The 18998-nt window shown below is 36.8% G+C and overlaps 1 protein-coding gene across 1 annotated transcript; it reads left to right on the forward strand.

The window, feature by feature from the left end:
- Positions 1–16877: 16877 nt before the first annotated feature.
- LOC120352215 lies at positions 16878–18315 on the forward strand. The gene is made up of 2 exons (XM_039431961.1): positions 16878–17243; positions 17846–18315. The coding sequence occupies exons 1-2, from the start codon at positions 16878–16880 to the stop codon at positions 17969–17971; spliced, it is 492 nt and encodes a 163-aa protein (XP_039287895.1). The 3' UTR covers positions 17972–18315.
- Positions 18316–18998: the final 683 nt, after the last annotated feature.

Raw genomic sequence — 18998 nt, forward strand, 5'->3', positions numbered from 1 at the left:
AGAAGAAGAAGAAGAAGAAGAAAAGATTTTTGGGATATATTTTTTTAATTGAATCAACTCCATCTGCTTATTCTCCACAGAATCAAAATAGAAGGACATTTAGCCTAAGGACTGAACTATAATCTCAAATTTGTTTTCTGATATTAATGTGGCTCCAATCTTCACACAATTATAGCCAAGAAGTGAAGTTCAGCAGCCATCAATCGAAGAAGTGTGCGCTTCACTAGACCGATGAGAGCAATCGCCGAGACCGATGATGATTGATGACACCTCAATAGACGAATGCATTTCTGTTGAGAGAGCACCTCGCGATAAATCTGCACACGAGTCCTGTCTGGCCCTGGGCCTGGGGCCTTGCTGCAAGAAGAGGGATTACACTGAAAAGAAGCCGTTAATGATGAATTGGTCCACAGCAGAGCTGTGCTGCAGACGCTGAGATGAATTGCTCTGGACCTAGGCCAATCTTCCACCTCATCCTTAGGTCCTACTCCTCATCCTTGGCTAGTTCACTCTCACACACGCACCGTCCCATCTTATTCAACTCTTTTGTCACCTCTCCAACTTTCTTCGTCATATGCCTACATCACAGCGCATCTTTTCTCTCTCCAACCACTCCTTCACCCCACTTTATCCACCTTTTTGTCATCGCACCTAGTTTATTCACCCCTTCCCAACCCCTTTCTTTGCTCTAGCCTCTCCTCCATCTATCCCTCTTTGTCATTTCACTTACTTTTTCATCTTCTTCCAACCCCTATCTTTGTTCATCCTATCTCTCTCCAGCCTCTTCTCTATCCTATCCTATCCCAACCCCTATCTCTCCTTATCCCGTCTCACTTTCTAGCCTCTCCTCCATCTCTTCATATTTACCTCTTCTATCGCCCCACCCACATTCTTCATCTCTCCTCAACCCTATCTTTGCTCACCCCCTGTCTCTCTCCAGACTCTCCTCCAACCCATATTACTCATCTCTCTCACCACCTCACCTACATCTGCCATCTCTTTCCAATGCACACGCTATCCCTCTCCAGCTGAACGCACAATCTGAATATCTGGTATTGGTGGTCGAGCTCTGCTCTCAAGAACACTCAGCGTCCCTGTCATCGCAAAACCCTTATTTCATCCGATATCTTGACCAGCGTCTTGTAGGAAAGCGTTGAGAAATATTAATCCCATTTGGGCTGTGTGGCTTTGGAAATATAGTGGTGAGAAGAATGTTGTTGTGAATATATTGTGGAATGGATTTGAATAGAGTCAATTGTAAACTTCGTATTCTCTTCAGATTATGTCGATTATTTATTCATTCCATCAAGGAAAAATTGCTACAATATGAAGACTGCAAGTTAGAGAGTCCATCATCATACAAAAAAATGTTGAATGTAAGCAAGAATAGAATTTACACATGGTATGGAAACAAGTAGAACAAATTCGAAATTAAGAACTATACTCATGGTAAAACAAAAATAAGGTAGCGAACTAAAGAAATTTTAATAGAAACATCATTAGGATAGTTATTATTGTCTTCAAAAAACTTCAATCCTCATGGAAAAAAGTGATTCTCAAATATGATAATGAGAGATTTTTTGTAAAGTTCATAACTATATTAAGGAACAAATGAAAATTAAATCTAATCTATCTGCATTGCAGATAGATATGCAATATCTCAGTGATTTCCATAACTATGTAGTTTGATTGGCCGCTATGGATTCATATAAAATGGACGCTGCTATCCAGAGATTGCATTTTGGTGTTAGGGTAAGCATTCCTGACCGGCAATTAGGAGGTACACGGGTTCTATTCCCGGGCTGACAAAATTATTTTTGAATAGTAGCGCTCATCGAATTTTCATCTAGCTGTTCACCCTTTTGTCAATATTCGAAGTAGCAGAGTCTTCGAGGTGATTTACAGCATTTAATTAGGTTTAATAATTATTATAATAAGAAAGAAGGAACGGAAGATTCATAAAGGTTAATTGGAAAACTCACATCTTCTTAAACCATTTATCGTTCGTATTCTGTTGTAATTAATGAGAGTGGGATATTATTATTCAGAATTTGACATGAAAGAGTTCATATTGAACATGAAGTCATGAAATAAATTTTCACAACCTTTCTTTGTCAATGAAACGAAGAGTTAGTCCTGTTCTCACATCATTATCAAATATAATTATTGTGTTCGCCTGAGATTATTCTGGAGTTAACTATTGTAATTTATCTCCGTTTGCAATAAAATAGATTCAATAAAAAATGAAACTAATCTCTTGCTATTTTTTCTATGTTGTAGGAATTTCACAGTATTCACAGTGTATCCAAGTATTATTAAATAGATCAAATAATATAAAATAGTGTAATATAAAATATATTAAATAGAAAAAATGAAACTAGTCTCTTAATATTTCTTCTATGTTGTAAGATTTTCACAGTATTCACAGTGTATCCATGTATTCTTGCGAGCGGTATGATTGGTGGATGAATGACCCATCGCGATTGACGTCTACAATTATTGAACTGCAAATGACGTCTGCAATTGGCCTAGACAAGCCACTCCCTCAATAAGCAGTATATTTCAACGTCACAACGATGGCGGTCTAGTCCAATGGCAGAGGTTGAACGTGATAGGTCATTCTCTCATTCATCCACCAATCATAGCGCTTTCTCTAAACTGAATACTCCGCTGCACTGTACTTTAGTTCTACATCATCGAGAATTGGTATTGGTGAGACAACCGATTCTGGTATCTCGTTACTATCTTAATGAATCTGTAGTTTGAAAAAAATGTTTTCATAATCTCAATTCAATATGGATACTTTGATTCAAAACTGAGATTAGATTTAATAAGTTATAAGACAGTTACTTACTACTGAACTATTCATACTACCTCAGTACCTAACAGAAAATGATGAATCAGTTTCTTCATAATATAAAACTAGTAGTTCTGTAATCAGTAGAACTCGCGCAGTCAAAAACCTCAGCCTACGCTAATACTGTCCATCAGAATGAATTATGTACTGTCCTGACGTGGCTGTAAACAACTGATGGCTGTTTGGGTTGTTGTATCGACAATAATTTATTGTGAACAACAATGCTACTATCATCAAGAGCTTACCGAGTTGAAAGCAGAGAAACGTCGGGAGAAAATGATATGCTACTTCGAGTTATCAATTGCATGCCTCATTGCTTGCAATTGATAGTCCACACTTTTTCAATCCATACTTCAATCTTCAAGATTTTCAATCTACACTTCTACACAAATAAAAATACTTAAGAAGTTTGTTCATATTTGGATGATTATCAGTTGGAACCTCACTTCAAAACAGTTCAACCTAACATTATGTCGCAGAGTTCAATGGCAAATTGTTCGAGTTCTTCGCCAAATTCATACAGTAAATGTCTATCAAAGTTATTTTGCTAGCAAATTGTATATTCTTAAGGATGGCAGTTTTTCAAAAATATACTATTTTGAAAATGGTATTGTTGATAAAGAATTTAGACGTAATCTCTCGTTTGCACGTATCATTTCTTAAGTTGAACTGAACCTGAAATTAAAGTAAATTCTCAGTTATTATAATTTTTCAATAATATTGTAAACATGAAACATTAAAATATGATTGTTAACTGATCGGTTGATCATAGTTTATTATCAAGATTACTTAAATATTCAATGTCATAGTAGAATGGCATATTTCCTCAATACTATCTTCTTCTCTAAGTACTGTCTCCATTGCGGAGGTTGGCAATCATCATGGCAATTTTTACCTTGTTCACCAATGTTCTAAATAGGTCATTGGTTGTGCAATTAAACGCTTCCCTCAGGTTTCTCAACCGAAACATTCTTCTACGACCCACCGAGCGCTTACCAACTATTTTACCTTGGATTATGAGGTGCAGGATTATGTACTTGGGTCCTCTCATAATGGGTCCAAGGTATGTCAATTTTCGTATTTTAATGTCACGCACAATATCACTCATTAATGTCACTCAAAACTTTAATAAATGATAATATAAATGAATGAAATAACATCGGAAATTCCAATAAAAAGCACATTGGATTGGCCTTGAAGTCATGTAACAATTCTGAAAGAATGTTCAGAAATCTGATATCTATCAATCTAAGGATTATCTTTGACGTGATCTAGGACTCTACATTCTCAAGAATAGAGACAAAATACACGTTTAGTCACGTTTTGCCCGTGTGTGGCCTATAAATATGATAGAAACACCGTCTGATCCACAGATTTATAGCGAACGAGGAATGCAGGAACACGCTTCCTGGAGAGAGAGTGAGGTAAGGAGCTGGGTTAGTGAGGCAGGGTCGGGTTTAGTGTTGGGTTAGGTGCACATGTGGGGTATGAGGAAGGAGCTCGCATAGCTCAGGGTTTGCGAAGAAAGGGTTTAATAGGATTATAACTAGGTACATAGCTGAACATGCTCCAGCGAAGCTTGGTGGCTAATCAAGCCAGGTTACATCCATCAGTATCCCACTACCCTCCAATCACCCTTCCACCATCTACCCTCCAACCACCGCCATCCTCCAAAATGCTCAACTTTATTGGCAGTGAGCTGCTCACCTTGAAAATTGACCCTTCACAATGTAGTCCGGGCTCAGATTCTCATGAGTAATTCATCTATGATAATTAATCACTTGTAACTTCTTGTGGGGAACTTTAATGCTGGTAGCTACTAGCCTATACAACTTTCGTAACTAAAATATTGATGTTTTTAAGTGTTTGAGAGTAGTTTATTAGTACTGGAATAGTTTTCATAATTCCTCTTTGTATAATATTATGATTAATATGATAAATTGATAAGTTATATCATCTATCGTCCTATATTATCAAGATAATCTATTGGTGATTAAGATATATTAATGAACCTATAATTAACAGTAAAGCTGCGTTTACACTTCAAAGAAAAAGTTCATCAATTGACTCTAGTTATTAACTTTACTGAATCGTCAAAAATATCACTTAACAAAAGTTAGTAACTCGTGTTTTTAACAGAACATTCCTTGTCATTAAAGAAAATGTTATTAACATATGTTAATGACTTTTGTCATTAATACCAGTTAATAACAAAAAATGTTAGTAGAGTAAGATTGTGGTTATAGACGGGCTTTTTTGCTCGAAATCCCCTCCCCCTCTCCCCCCTCGTCCATCCCTCCTCCCCTTCCCCCCGCCTGTAGGGTGGGGGGTGTTCTAAAAATAGATTTCCCCTTCCCCTTGCCCAGTGGTGGTGAGGGGGATGAAAAGAGAGAGAGATATATCTTTCTCTCTCTTTCTAAAAATAGATTTCCCCTTCCCCCTGCCCAGTGGAGGTGAGGGGGATGAAAAGAGAGAGAGATATATCTTTCTCTCTCTTTCTAAAAATAGATTTCCCCTTCCCCCTGCCCAGTGGAGGTGAGGGGGATGAAAAGAGAGAGAGAGATATCTTTCTCTCTCTTTCTAAAAATAGATTTCCCCTTCCCCCTGCCCAGTGGCGGTGAGGGGGATGAAAAGAGAGAGAGATATATCTTTCTCTCTCTTTCTCTCTCCCCTTCCCCTTGGCCAGTGAAGGTGAGGGGGGTAGGATATCTCTCTCTCTCTCTCCCCTTCCCCAGGTGAGGGAAAAAAAATTTCCCTTTTAGGAGGAAAAATTCCCTCTCTATAGTGACAGATTGAAGTGAATCCATATTTCTACATCTAATGCTATACTGACAGATTGAGGTGAATGCTAGATGAGGGAAAAAAATCTCTTTGAGAGGGAAAAATTCTCTACTGTCAAATTAAAGTGAATCCATATTTCTACATCTAATGCTATACTGACAGATTGAGGTGAATGCTAGATGAGGGAAAAAAATCTCTTTGAGAGGGAAAAATTCTCTACTGTCAAATTAAAGTGAATCCATATTTCTACATCTAATGCTATACTGACAGATTGAAGTGAATCCATTTCGCTCTAATGCTATACTATGATGCCAGACTCACTTTGAGAAATTCCTTTGGTGTCAGATTAAAGTGAATTCATATTTCTACATCTAATGCTATACTGACAGATTGAAGTGAATCCATTTCGCTCTAATGATATACTACGATGACAGGCTCAAGAGAGAGAGGAGGATACGGCCCCCCTCGCTTCTCACAACCAGCAGACGGACCTGCTTTCTCCTTCTTTTACTCGTGACATCTCTTTCCCGCACCCTTCTTTATTACGAAAGGCGAGTAAAGGAGGTAAGGATCAAGTTCCATTTTGATCGACCGTTCCTATACTGTCAGATTAAAGTGAAACGTTTCTCTCTGACCAGCATTACGAAAGGCGAGTAAGGAAGAATGTAGCGAATTTAGTATAAGTTCTATAATGGGACATATTTATGCTTGCTTTCCAACTGACAGTCAAGAGTTCAATCAAACTGATTATGAATGTGTAAAAAATTGAGCTCTTTTGCTGTACAAACATGGCAGTCGTTTTTTTTAAAGTGATTTCTCCGACAATATGTAAGTATAATTGGAATGTGCTAGCATATCCAAAAATACTTACACATTCTCAGACCTATTTCACTTGGGACGGAACTCAACGTCTATAGTTACCATGAAACTGCCTTAAGAAGATACGATTTCCGCTCACATTTAATTGCCATGAACGAGAATTAAAACTTCTGATGTTATTCTCATTCAAAACCACTGAATATTCTTTCGGCAACTTGATAGTATGTTTAAAGTCGGCTTCACTATCAATATCGATAATTTTAAGGTGAATTTCACCATTATCGGCAAATGTTACCTTTGTTACCACATCCAATCATAGGCATAAAATTCAAAACCCCAATCAACTACTGGATTTGCTTCTACAGACAACTCGTTGAAACTTGTGCAGTCAAAATAGTTAGGCATCATGTTGTCACTTCACCTGTTTAGAGTAAAGTGATGCGTGCATTCGCTCGCGTGTGCCTCATCTAGTCACATCTGCTCTGTTCCCTGTGAGGTCCCTTTCTAAGCTCGATAACTCCTGCATCGAAAACCGTTACATGAAAAAATGTCTAAATCGATTTATGTGACAAGTGTTTAGTCATTAAAGCTACTTCACTCTCTCTCACACATCCTTTTACAAGATTTATTGATATACTCAAAAATGTCTAGGGTGTGAAATTTGAAACTATAGGTGTTAAAAGTTCACTCTCTCACACATCCTTTTACAAGATTTATTGATATATTCAAAAATGTCTAGACTGAAATTTGAAACTATAGGTGTTAATAGTTCACTCTCTCACACATCCTTTTACAAGATTTATCGATATACTCAAAAATGTCTAGGGTGTGAAATTTGAAACTATAGGTGTTAAAAGTTCACTCTCTCACACACATCCTTTTACAAGATTTATCGATATACTCAAAAATGTCTAGACTGAAATTTGAAACTATAGGTCTGTACTTCTCTCTCTCACACAAGTGTTTATACAATCAATCACACTCGTCTAGACTGAAACAACATATCGTTCACTCTCTCACACTCAACTCAAGATTTTATGTTTTCGGCCCCAATATAAAGTCTTTATATTTCACCAAATCCATTTTTTCTGTAATAATTTGCACTACCTGATTTTCTGTAAGGTTATGTTGTTTGGCCTCAATCCAATTCATATGGAAAGACACCTCGGCATATTTTGATACAATGTCGAATGCAATTCTGTGGATAAATAAACTTAGGTAGTCAATGAATGGGGCCGAACATTGCAGTCTCATGACAGCACCCTCTTCCGAATTTTTAATTGCCTCAGCTATTTCATCACGAACGCTTTTCACAGCGTCTGCCATCTCGTTTTTCTTAATAAAATCTCCAATATCATTTTTAGTTGCATACTTTTCTGCAATTTGATTAATCAGAATAGCAATAGCATCTTTTGTAATAAACTGCTCAATACCCTCCATAATATTAGCTTTTATTGCACTCGCCATTTCAGATAATCGTTTTTCAAACTCTTCCTTTGTTAATGAAGAACTAATCAATTTCTGCAAAGTAGATTCTAAATATTGCTTATCAATTGCTGATGGGTGTGTTTCATTTACTTTAGTAAAAATTTCTGTACTAAGTTGTTTCAATTTAGTATTGAGATAGTTTCTGTCCAGCACCTCCAAATTCTTAATTTTATCTGATACGGCTTTTAATTTTTCATCTAAATAAGCCTTATCAACTTTATCGTTGTTAATACTGAGCAACTGAGATGAAAAGCTGTCTGTTAAAGTTTTCACTTCTCCTAATGCACTCTCTAGAGTTTGAGTTCTCTCTCCAATAGCTTTATCGAAATTAGCACTGAAATTTTGTAATGTACTTAGAATATGTTCTCTTTCAATTATGCTCACTCCAATATTCTTTGTATTTTCCGAAACGAGTTTGGTTATTTGCGAATCAAAATAAAATTTCACAGCTTCGCTGATTCCTTGTTGACTTATCGATTCGATTATCTTCTGTGTTATCGTGTCAATATCACACGTAAGATTAGCAAGAGCTCCGCTAGCACTACCCATATCAATTTGTCCGAATCGATGTAGAGTCATCGTGACACTAAACAATTAATTTTGCTTCTTTTAGCTCTTCAATTATAGACACGATTTCCACATCATGCCCACTGTTCCCACTAGCTTTTGAGGAATAGAGTAAATTTAATCTTTCCACTAATTCGTCAAAATTATCAAAGTATTGATAAATTCTATCATGAGAATTATTTTTTGCAAATTTCAATAAACCCCAACCCTTCTTTTTACTAATTTTTTTACTGGGAAATAACTTTTGAATCATTTGCGATTTAATTCCCTGATTTCGTTTAACATACCCTCTTCGATCTAAATGTATACTTGTAAGTGTTAAGATTTTTTTATACTTATCCAGATCTCTCTGATTATAAAGATTTGAGTTTGGTCTGAATAATAACTCAAGTAGACCATGTGTTAAACGGAATCTTTCACTATCAATATCTATATAACCGTTATCGAATATTACTTGATGATTTCCAATATAATACACGTCATCTTTAGAATTATATGAAATTCCATAACTGATTGAATTATTCAATCTTTCCGCATGAAACATTTTTAGATATTGTGACAGCACATCATCGTTTCTGCTAGAACCAAGTAAACTGTTTTCAAATTTAGTCGAGCTTAAAAAATTGTCTGTTGAACTCTCATAACTCTGTTCATCCCCCTCCTCATTATCATCAATATCCATACTCTCTTGTTCCTCTTTTACTTCTTCCTTTTTTGGTTTTACACCAGAGTGTGAGAATTTGTTTTTTCCCAGTTCAATTATGGGCTCTATCAACGGGGAGAGCGTTTTCCTATTATATTCCTCCGATCGCTTTTCAAAATTGACTAAGCTTTTATGCTTCTCTCTAATTACTTTTCTCAATTTCTTAATCTTTTCGATTAAACCAACGTCCTTTCTATTCAGCTTCCTGCTGCGTGTTTTAGACAACATGACTGCACAAAGAATTAATCTCTACTGAACGGTAAGAAACGTATCGAGCGAATCTCGGTACTTGCCGCTATTAATTCCACACTCGGTCATAATAGTTAGAAAATTATGAGGTTTACGATTCCAAACTGTATGACAAAGTTTAACGAAATCTTTATAAGAAATATCTGCTCCAACATGATCTCTGTGAATTAATTTCAGACTCAATAAATCTACCTTGAAGATTATAATCATATTTGCGTTGTCCCTAGTGAAATGTTTCTGTGTAGCTCCATAACTCTGAATTAAATATGCAGTGTCAATATTACGATGTCGACCCATGGTAAAATATTCTCTTATTTGAGGTACGTGATTAAGTTGGAAGTCATCGAATATGACAAGAGAAAATTGTTGAATTTTGTTGGGGTGAGCTATAGATTCCGAATTGCTGTTTATATGAAATTCAATACCCTTCATTTTTGAAAAGACTTTTCTCAAAAACAAGTACTTATCTTGATACTCGCTCTTCGTGTGCAAGTATATAGTTTTAAATCTCAACCCATTCTTTGAAAAAATTAAATTAAATAGTAAATTGGTCTTGCCACAACCTGAAGAGCCTATTATAAGGATCCTTGCATTATGTGGTAATAACTTACCATTTTTACACCATGTTGGCATTTCTTTCTCTCTTATAACATTGTCGAAATTTACTATCGGGATATTACTCATGTTAGTCACGTGTACAGCATGCGATCTGATAAGGAACTAATCATTTTTCGTAAGTTATCAAGGAGGAGGTTGTGCGCTAGACACCACATGGCTGTGTATAGCTTATCACATCGGGATGCAAGCGACAGGTTCTCGCTCTCCCCTTTCAATGCACTGATAGAAGTTTCTCACTTCAATTCCCCCTCTCTCTCCCGCACCCTCTTCACGAGAACGCATGTGTTCCCCCTTATCTAAGCCTTAGCAAATAAAACTTCAGATTAAAATGAAACTGAGAAGCATTTTTTTGATAGAGACGTATTATATTTACACCAAATCTTTGTCATATTTACACTGAATGGAATGTATTTGCAATAGATTATTTACAATAAATGTACATGATATTTACAATAGATTATTTACAATAAATTTACATGATATTTACAATAGATTACAAAAGATTATTTTTCATCTAATAGTTGATCCTTACTAATATAACTAGGCGTTGAAAACCCAATCCATTTCACTAACAATCCTTTTTTATCACGTTTTAATATTTTTTCAATCAAATACACTTGTCTCTCCGATTCATTTAATTGTGTTTTTTTAATTTCTTCTGCATAAAACCTACCACTAATTACTTCTCCGTTTAGATCTCGCAAGCTATACGTTACAGGTTGAGAAGGAAATATAGAATGAATTACAAAATACTCTGCGCTCCAGTTTATGTTATAAGATTTATCGAAAAGAACCCTTTTCTTTGAGATTCGTACAACATCTCCTAGCTTAAATTTCGGTTTTGAATTTTTCAATTTATATCGTCTATTGAATGCAGAATTCAATGACATTAAAACATGATTACGATCTTTTTTCCCCACATCTTTAGGTTTCATTCTAATGGATGAATGCATTGTTGCATTATAATCTCGAACTAAACTGTCTAGTTGCGATATCCAGTTTTTGGTTCCATGTTCAGTTAAATATCTATAAATTTTTGCTTTAAGTGTTCTATTAAACCTTTCAACTATGGAGGCTTTCTTATCACTAAAAACATGATAATGTTTAATACTATATCTATCTAATAATGCTTTAACTTTTAAATTAAAGAATTCTGTTCCTGATCTGTTTGGAACAGCTTAACTCCTTTATTTTTAGAAATAATTGGCTCGAGAGCGTTAAATACAGATTGGCTTGCCTTGTCTTTTAATGGTACACAATATGCAAATTTTGAAAAACAATTAATAACAGCTAAGATATATTTGTAACCCTTATTAAAACGTGATAAACTTGTCATCTCAATGAGATCGGCTTGAAGCAAGTCTTTTTCACTTTTCAACTCATATTTGCGAGTGGGATAGTTCACACGCGGCACGCTATGAAGCTCTAAAGCTAACTTAGATCTAATAATATTCATGATATTTACAACAGACAAATCAAAATCAGTGGTGTCGGATGATTGTCATGGGACATACTGACCAATCAGTTAGAGTGTTGTGGGCACTCTATAATGTCCAAATGGGAGAGTATCAACACCATTCTCAGCAATATACCTCTTATCATCATAGGGCTCAAACAGATTTTTGCACATTCAACCTGATACATGGTGTGATTATAGGATCTTAACATATTAAATTTTTCTACATGTTCACTACGTTCAAACAATGATTTCATATATAAATTAAAATTAAGCTTTCTACATTTCACTCCGCTCTATACACCCTTTGCTATACATTTATTTACAGGTTCTTCATTCTCGTTACATACTAAATATGAGTAAAGTTTGGATCTAAGTCCAAGAAATCTATGGACAGGCTTTGACCCGTCTCATCCTTGAACTTTCCTACAACTTTATTTCTCTCCATGGAAAAGCAAGGGTGGGAAGGTGGATAGTTAGAAGTATCGAAAAGGGACAAATTTTCTCTAATCAACTGATACACATCTTCGACTTTAAGGTTTAGAAGAAAACTGTCGGTGTCAGTCATACACAGTTCTATACGATCCCACGGTATAATTTTTTGTAATTTACAATAGAAAAAATCGTACATATGGAATTTACTCAACTCCAGTACGGAAAAGCCGGAATAGACAGGCTTGTTCATTTTAAGTTCCAACTTACGAGAGAAAACCGCGATCACGTTCGGACTAATTATTTGCCAGCGTTTACATAGTGGATTTGAAATGTACTTATCTAACCGTTTTTCATCCGTGATAATTTTAACATTCATTTGCTTACGACTACTTTGAATAGTTTTTCCAAATATTAAGTTACAACAGGCCTTAAAGAAGGATATTTCAAATTTATTTTTCGCGTTCTGTCTATTCCGAATATTCAAGTCGATGTAGCTTTTCAGCCAGGGAGATTGGGAAAAGCTAATGACGCGATGCACTTTCAATAATTTCAAACCGAGCTGAAGGTAGAGCTTTAAATTGACATAGTGAACAATGTACTTTTCACGATCGAAAAGTGTGTTCATGAGCTTTTTGGTTCCAGTTTGACCGTTCTCATTCGTTTGGTAGTTCGAGAGCAATTCGCGCGGTGGCGTTTGGTGGAGAGGTGCAAGGGGGAAGCTCGCATGCTTATCATGTAACTCTTGAGGGTACTTGAGATCACATTCTATTATATATCCGGTTTCTGAATTGGTGTCCAAATTCGCGAAATCAAGGCTGGAAATTTCTTCCTCTGAGAGGAATTTGAAATTTCCAACAGGCAAGCTTCGGCTCATAGCTTCCGAGTATAAACTGTTTGCATCGATATAAAGCAGATAATTAGACGGTTTTGAAGGATCGTATGTTTCGGGTAGATGTTTGTTATTTGCTTCACAATAACGTTTACCGATGAATGACACCCCACCCCTCATCCCTGCCTCAAACATAAGATGCATGTCAGGATCTGTAGTAATTGCAGTTCGACTTTAGTGTGTTTCAGCATGCAATTCCAGGTGAAGTGTGCGAGAGAAACAAAATGGGTCACATCGAGGCCGTATGAGCTAAAAAGCGTAGACCTCATGGATTCAAAAACTACTGCTAATAGCATTACGTCTAAACATAAATAAAAATCGTGATATTCACCCAGATTTTTCAGCTTGAATGTTGAGAACACTCTTTGCGCATGCTCATATTCTTCGCGAGACAGAGGTGTATCAGTTAAATCGTTATGAAAACATTCGATGGGAGGAAGCGATGTTTCGGCGAATTTTTCGGGACAGCTCATGTACGAGTAGGGATATACTCCTTTTTTCAACAAGAGCTGTCTGTGTTCGCGAGGTGGATCATGAAACACCGAAAATAATCGTTCGAACTTCTTTTCCATGTCTGTACTTTCTACCAAATTACGCACCAATACTTCCAAGGATTCAGACATAAACTTGTAGGAATCTAAAAATTTAATTTTGCCTACTGAAAGTGTCAAAAATCTCTCTGACGTATTTGCGATGCAGGAAATTTCTTTTTTACATTTACCGAGCGATTTCAGAATAAAATGCGAATCAAAACCGGAGAAATTATGAAAATAACACGATATGTACTCCGGAGTACGAGCTGTTAAATTACAAGAAACATGTGCCACACACAAGTAATTACCGGTTTCATGCGCGTGGTGACGACATTTAATATCGCTGTCTAAAAACGGTTCAGCACAAAGCCCGCAGTTTACTGAATTTTGAAATTCACGCTCTTGACTTTCGGATAAAGCTTGCATCGGAATTTCTCGTTTCATATCCTCATACAAAATGTCGCCGAGATCTGTAATTTCCTGAAGAAATTTCTCCATGATTTTTTCGTCTAAACTACTCGATCTATGGAGTACAGGTCCGTAGGCGATTTCCCCGTTAACATCTATAACAACGAAACAATACCCGCAGGGAATATGACGCGCCGTTTTCTTTGTGTAACTACGAGTAATTTCATCACAATCAACATCATCATCATCATCATTAATATTCACAACGTATGTTTCTAAATCCGCGTAAATGGTGTACTTTTTCTTCAACGTCGCGCCTAGTTTCTTGAATTTAATTGTCTCTCCACGTTTAGGATATGAAACGCGCTGAGATTCAAACTTGGAACAAAGTTCCACATGTTTCATCAAATTTGCTTTACCGTCTACATTTCGAGTTTTGTCTGATGTGAACCGGTGAAAACAGAAATTACAAACATGTACTTGACCCTTGTGTTTTGAAAGGTGGAAGAGAAGACGAGATAGCCCGTTTTTCCCGTTCGCGGTATTTACTAAACAGAAATGAGTTTTTCCTGCATCGCCTTTTAGCATTAAAAGATTAATTTGGTGTTTACGAGTGCGGAAAATGCTTGTACGGAAGGGGAAAAACTTTTTGTTGTCATACGCGATGACGTGAATTGCAATGTCGGATTGAGTATTTCAAATTTCTTAATATCGCGTGTCGTCACCGGGAAATTTACACCTCGCGTATTAAGTGTGTGAGCAAACTTGCTCAAATACTTTACACTTAAGTCCGAGTTCCTTGGCTTCTGATGGAAATACGCGAGCACTGACCATAAAAAGCATTTTTCGTCAGAGAGATTTTTCACATTTATAATACATTTTTTGTTTTTCAAAAACTGGGGTGTTTGAATGAAACTGGATGTGTATATAGGATTAAATTTAATCACGTTCACATCCAGTGATTCAATTTTCTTTAGCACCCATCCACTCCCATGTCTTACGAAATTTTCGAAAGATGAGAGGATTTTTCTCACAGCTAACATGAAATGCTCATTAAAATCTTCATAGTTCTCAAGCACGTTTAGCGCTATGTTGGAGTAACTATGTAGATTTATTAGAGATGAGACAGAGTCACCAACCTGCTTGTCATCCATCACCACTAATTTATACAGCAAAACGTTAAGGACTATAAACCACTTAACATTCCCATCATAGCGTGCCGCATGTTCCCTAATTATATCGAAAACTCGACGTTTCGAGCTCTCAAGCACGCTGGTGATGTCGATATCCTCGTCATCGAGGGTGATGCGATGGCGGGCTGCGCTTGAATTGATGCCACGTAGTCTGCGTTCCCTCGGCATGATTCTGAAAAACAAAACGATCAGGATGAGATAGAGTACAACAACATGTTTAGTTGTGAATTGTCATTGGTAGAAGAAGGGTGTGTGAAAATGATATCTCAAGATCACATAATGTTGCATGAAAGATTAAGATTATTATCTTTTGATAAAAGATGGTTGAAATCTTCTCCGCATTTGTCCGCGGAAAACATGGCGAAAGAGGGATTTATATTCTCATCTCCACCAGACATTGTGCGATGTGTATTTTGTTCAATTTATTTGGGAAAATGGGAAGAAAGTGACATACCAGCAATAGAACATGCAAGGTACAGTCCAAACTGTAGAAGGAAAGATAATATAACAATTGAAGAGGAGAATTACGATAATAATATTCTACGAGAATATGAAGAAAGATATTCAACTTTTAATTGTGTAGAAGATTCATCCGTTCAAGGAGAGTATTTTGAAAAGCATCACCATTGTGACTTTTGTAAATCATTATGCAATAAAGCAGAGTATTTTGCGAGAAATGGTTATTTCTTACATAAAAATCCATTCTATCTGCAATGTGTCTATTGCAAATATATTATGGAAAATCCATTTGAAAAAGTAATACATTTACTGTTTTGTTTATACGATGAGTGTGAGAAAGAAGAGCGGGGCATGGATGTTCCGGATATACCATATTCTAAAGATAAATCGCATGCATGCAGTATATTGTAGAAGGTTTTTTCTCCTCGGAGGAGAAAAACTGTGCTCGGAGGAGAAAAATAGTCCTCGGAGGAGAAAAACTGTCCTCGGAGGAGAAAACCTGTCCTCGGAGGAGAAAAATAGTCCTCAGAGGATAAAATCAAAGTAAAAATGTACTTACATGTAGTGGTTGATGCTGCGTGAATCTCCTCGAGTGTAGATAGCGGGCTACAGGTGTAGATAGCGGGCTACAGGTGTAGATAGCGGTCTATGCTATGATTGATTCCTCTCAGGTGTAGATACCGTCCTATGTTTGATTCCTCTCAGCTGTCTTGTCTCGACGAGAGCTCAACTGGTTATGAGGTTCGGAACTCGAGTTGAGAGGCGAGAAAATGCTGCGAAAACAATGAAATATTTAATAACTGAATCGAGAAATGCTATTTCACAGAAGAACAATTAAATCAAGTTATCTGGAATTTTTTACGAGATTCTGTAGATGAGACAGGCTTAGAACAGGATTGACAAAGAAAGATCAAAATCAAGTATGTGTGCAATATTGTAAATAAATGAAATGCAACAACTTTGCTACTGTAATACATTAAATATTAAAATGTCATATTGATGATAGAAAACACTGACAAGATAAGATTCATGTTTGAAAAATGAGGTGCTCTTACTTCGATGTTGAAGGATCTAACATTGATTTGAATTATAAAATTAGAATCATGGGTTTTATTGCCGTAGACATGGGAATTTCAGCTTCTAGCAGGGTAAGTCTCATGCTAAGTTCTAGACGAGATTTTTTTTTTTCGTCTTCTAACACATGGATGCTATTTGAAAAATGATCGTGTGTGGGATACTTACAATCTGATAACGATCTGGGAGCTCGTGTTGTTGGGGAGAAATTCAAATTTTTTTCGCCTTGTAGCACGCTCTCGCTCGCACGTGCCTGGAACAGAGAGAGAAACGTATGCTATATAAACACAAGCGATGAGAGGAAAATTATCATTTACATCAGAGACATCAGAGACTTCACGCATCAAGATGAGTTCTCCATCTTCACCATCTTACATCCTGCCGGATAGCCCACCCCCGCAGTGTGTGCTAAACTACTGGCAGCGCAAAGCTGCCGAGTCCTGCGCTGCCTCTTCCGCTGGCGCTGCCGCCTCAGCTCCCGCCTCCGCTGCACCCGCACCCGCTCCACAGGATCCAACATCAGCAGGGGGCGAGATCGTGATCGGGCACAGCCCCATTCAGCGCTTGGCTCCAGCACCTACGTGGGTGCCGCGGCGTGCGGTGCTGACAACGCTGAGCAACAACATCAAGCAGAGACAGGCCAAGAGGAAACTAACCTTCGAGGAGGCTGAAGTCAGCGGCGAAGAGGAGGATGAGGTGCTCACTCAATCAAAGGTTAGTTTCAACAAATATTATTAACTTGTGTATGTACAGATTTTTTTCCGTGATTGATTGTTAAAAAATCTGTGCACATACGAGTCTTTGATTATTTGATATGAATATTATTTGATCTGAATATTATTTGATCTGAATATTATTTGAACTGATTAGAATGCAAGCAATATTTCCTTGAACTGATTAGAAATGGTATTATGAGATATTATTGTTTAAAGTATTCAATCATGCAACATTGTTACCAATATTATTTGAACTGCTTGGAATGCAAAGGAAATATTATTTGAACCGAATAGAAATTGATGCAAAGGAAATATTATTTGAACTGCTTAGATATTATTGTTTAAAGTAGCCAATCATGCAACATTGTTACCAATATTATTTGAACTGCTTGGAATGCAAAGGAAATATTATTTGAACCGAATAGAATTGATGCTAAGGAAATATTATTTGAACTGATTAGAAATTATTGTTTAAAGTACTCGATCATGCAACAATGTTATTTCAATAACTGATATTACTCACTTTATGCAGAGAATTCGATGATAATCTGATGTAGAGATCTGAAACAAATAAGACACTAATCAAATATTTTTCAACAGAAACGAGCTGTAATGCATGAGGACTCCTCACTCGCGCCGTTAATAAAGGAGGTGGAGGCTGAGTTGGACTTTGTCCAACTCATCAACAAACCTCAACCAAGCCATGGGTGCCGCTGCGAGAGTTGAAGGAGGATCATCCATACCGCATCGTCGCGGTGAGGGAGGACACCAATAAACACGGGCGACGTGTAATTTTAAAAATAATCAATGCAGGAAGCAAATGCGAGGTGTATCTGCCTCAAAGATTTGCTTCCTGCATTGACGCGGGAAAAATACACCATTTCAATGAAACTTGTAAAAATTATGTGTTAGTAGTAACACATAAGTCTCCAAATTGGACAGATATAAAAATTGTTAATGCTTAACAATTTTTATATCTGTATACAATTCGTTGACCTATGTGTTACGAATTGTATAGATGTATGTGTGTGAATAGTTGAATAAAATGTGTGCATATTTGATAAAAAATTGTTTTCAATTCTTACCTGTTGTTGTTGATAAGTTCGTAATGAATATCACACAGAAGAAGAAGAAATGCTGGTTCAGCTGCTCTGTTGTGAATGATATTTAAATAAGGTGAGTGGGTCTTTTATAGTTTGTTGTGAGCATGCTCAGTAGACTTTACCGCTAGACACACACACACAGCTGTGCAGGCAAGCGCTGGCAGCTTCTCGCTCCCTCCTACATTAGCACGTGCTCCTACAGATGTGGGTGGCCCAGCATCATTTCTCCCCTTTTCAAATCACATTCACCTTTCAGATTTGAAATAATATTCTTATCATTCAAGCAATGTATCATAGCAATTATGGTATGAATTCATTTCCAACTCGATTGAAAATTAAACCAAATCAATTCAAGTTGATGTATTGATTAATTAATTAACCTCAATTAATGTTCAACCATTGAGTTGAAAGGTAATGAAAAATGGTATGTAGGAGAAAAAAGCAGAGTTTGAGAAAAAAGCAGAGTTCGAGGAAACGGGGTAAAGGAATCTTGAGTTCAGCAGCAAGAGTTTTTAAAGGTGTGTCAGGTTTGGCAAGTAATGTGACATCAACTATTCTAAATAAGGTAATTGATAACCTGGGGGAAGAATATCATATTCCGGGATACGAGTACGGCGGACCGGGCACGACGGTTAATGAGAGGTTAAACA

The sequence above is a fragment of the Nilaparvata lugens genome, chromosome 7, assembly GCF_014356525.2.
Source record: "Nilaparvata lugens isolate BPH chromosome 7, ASM1435652v1, whole genome shotgun sequence".
In the NCBI taxonomy this organism is placed as follows: domain Eukaryota; kingdom Metazoa; phylum Arthropoda; class Insecta; order Hemiptera; family Delphacidae; genus Nilaparvata; species Nilaparvata lugens.

Coding starts and splice junctions, on each gene's coding strand:
- LOC120352215 (XM_039431961.1), top strand. CDS start 16,878: ATGAGTTCTCCATCTTCACCATCTTACATCCTGCCGGATAGCCCACCC. Junction 17,244..17,845: donor AGGTGCTCACTCAATCAAAG/GTTAGTTTCAAC, acceptor ATTTTTCAACAG/AAACGAGCTGTAATGCATGA.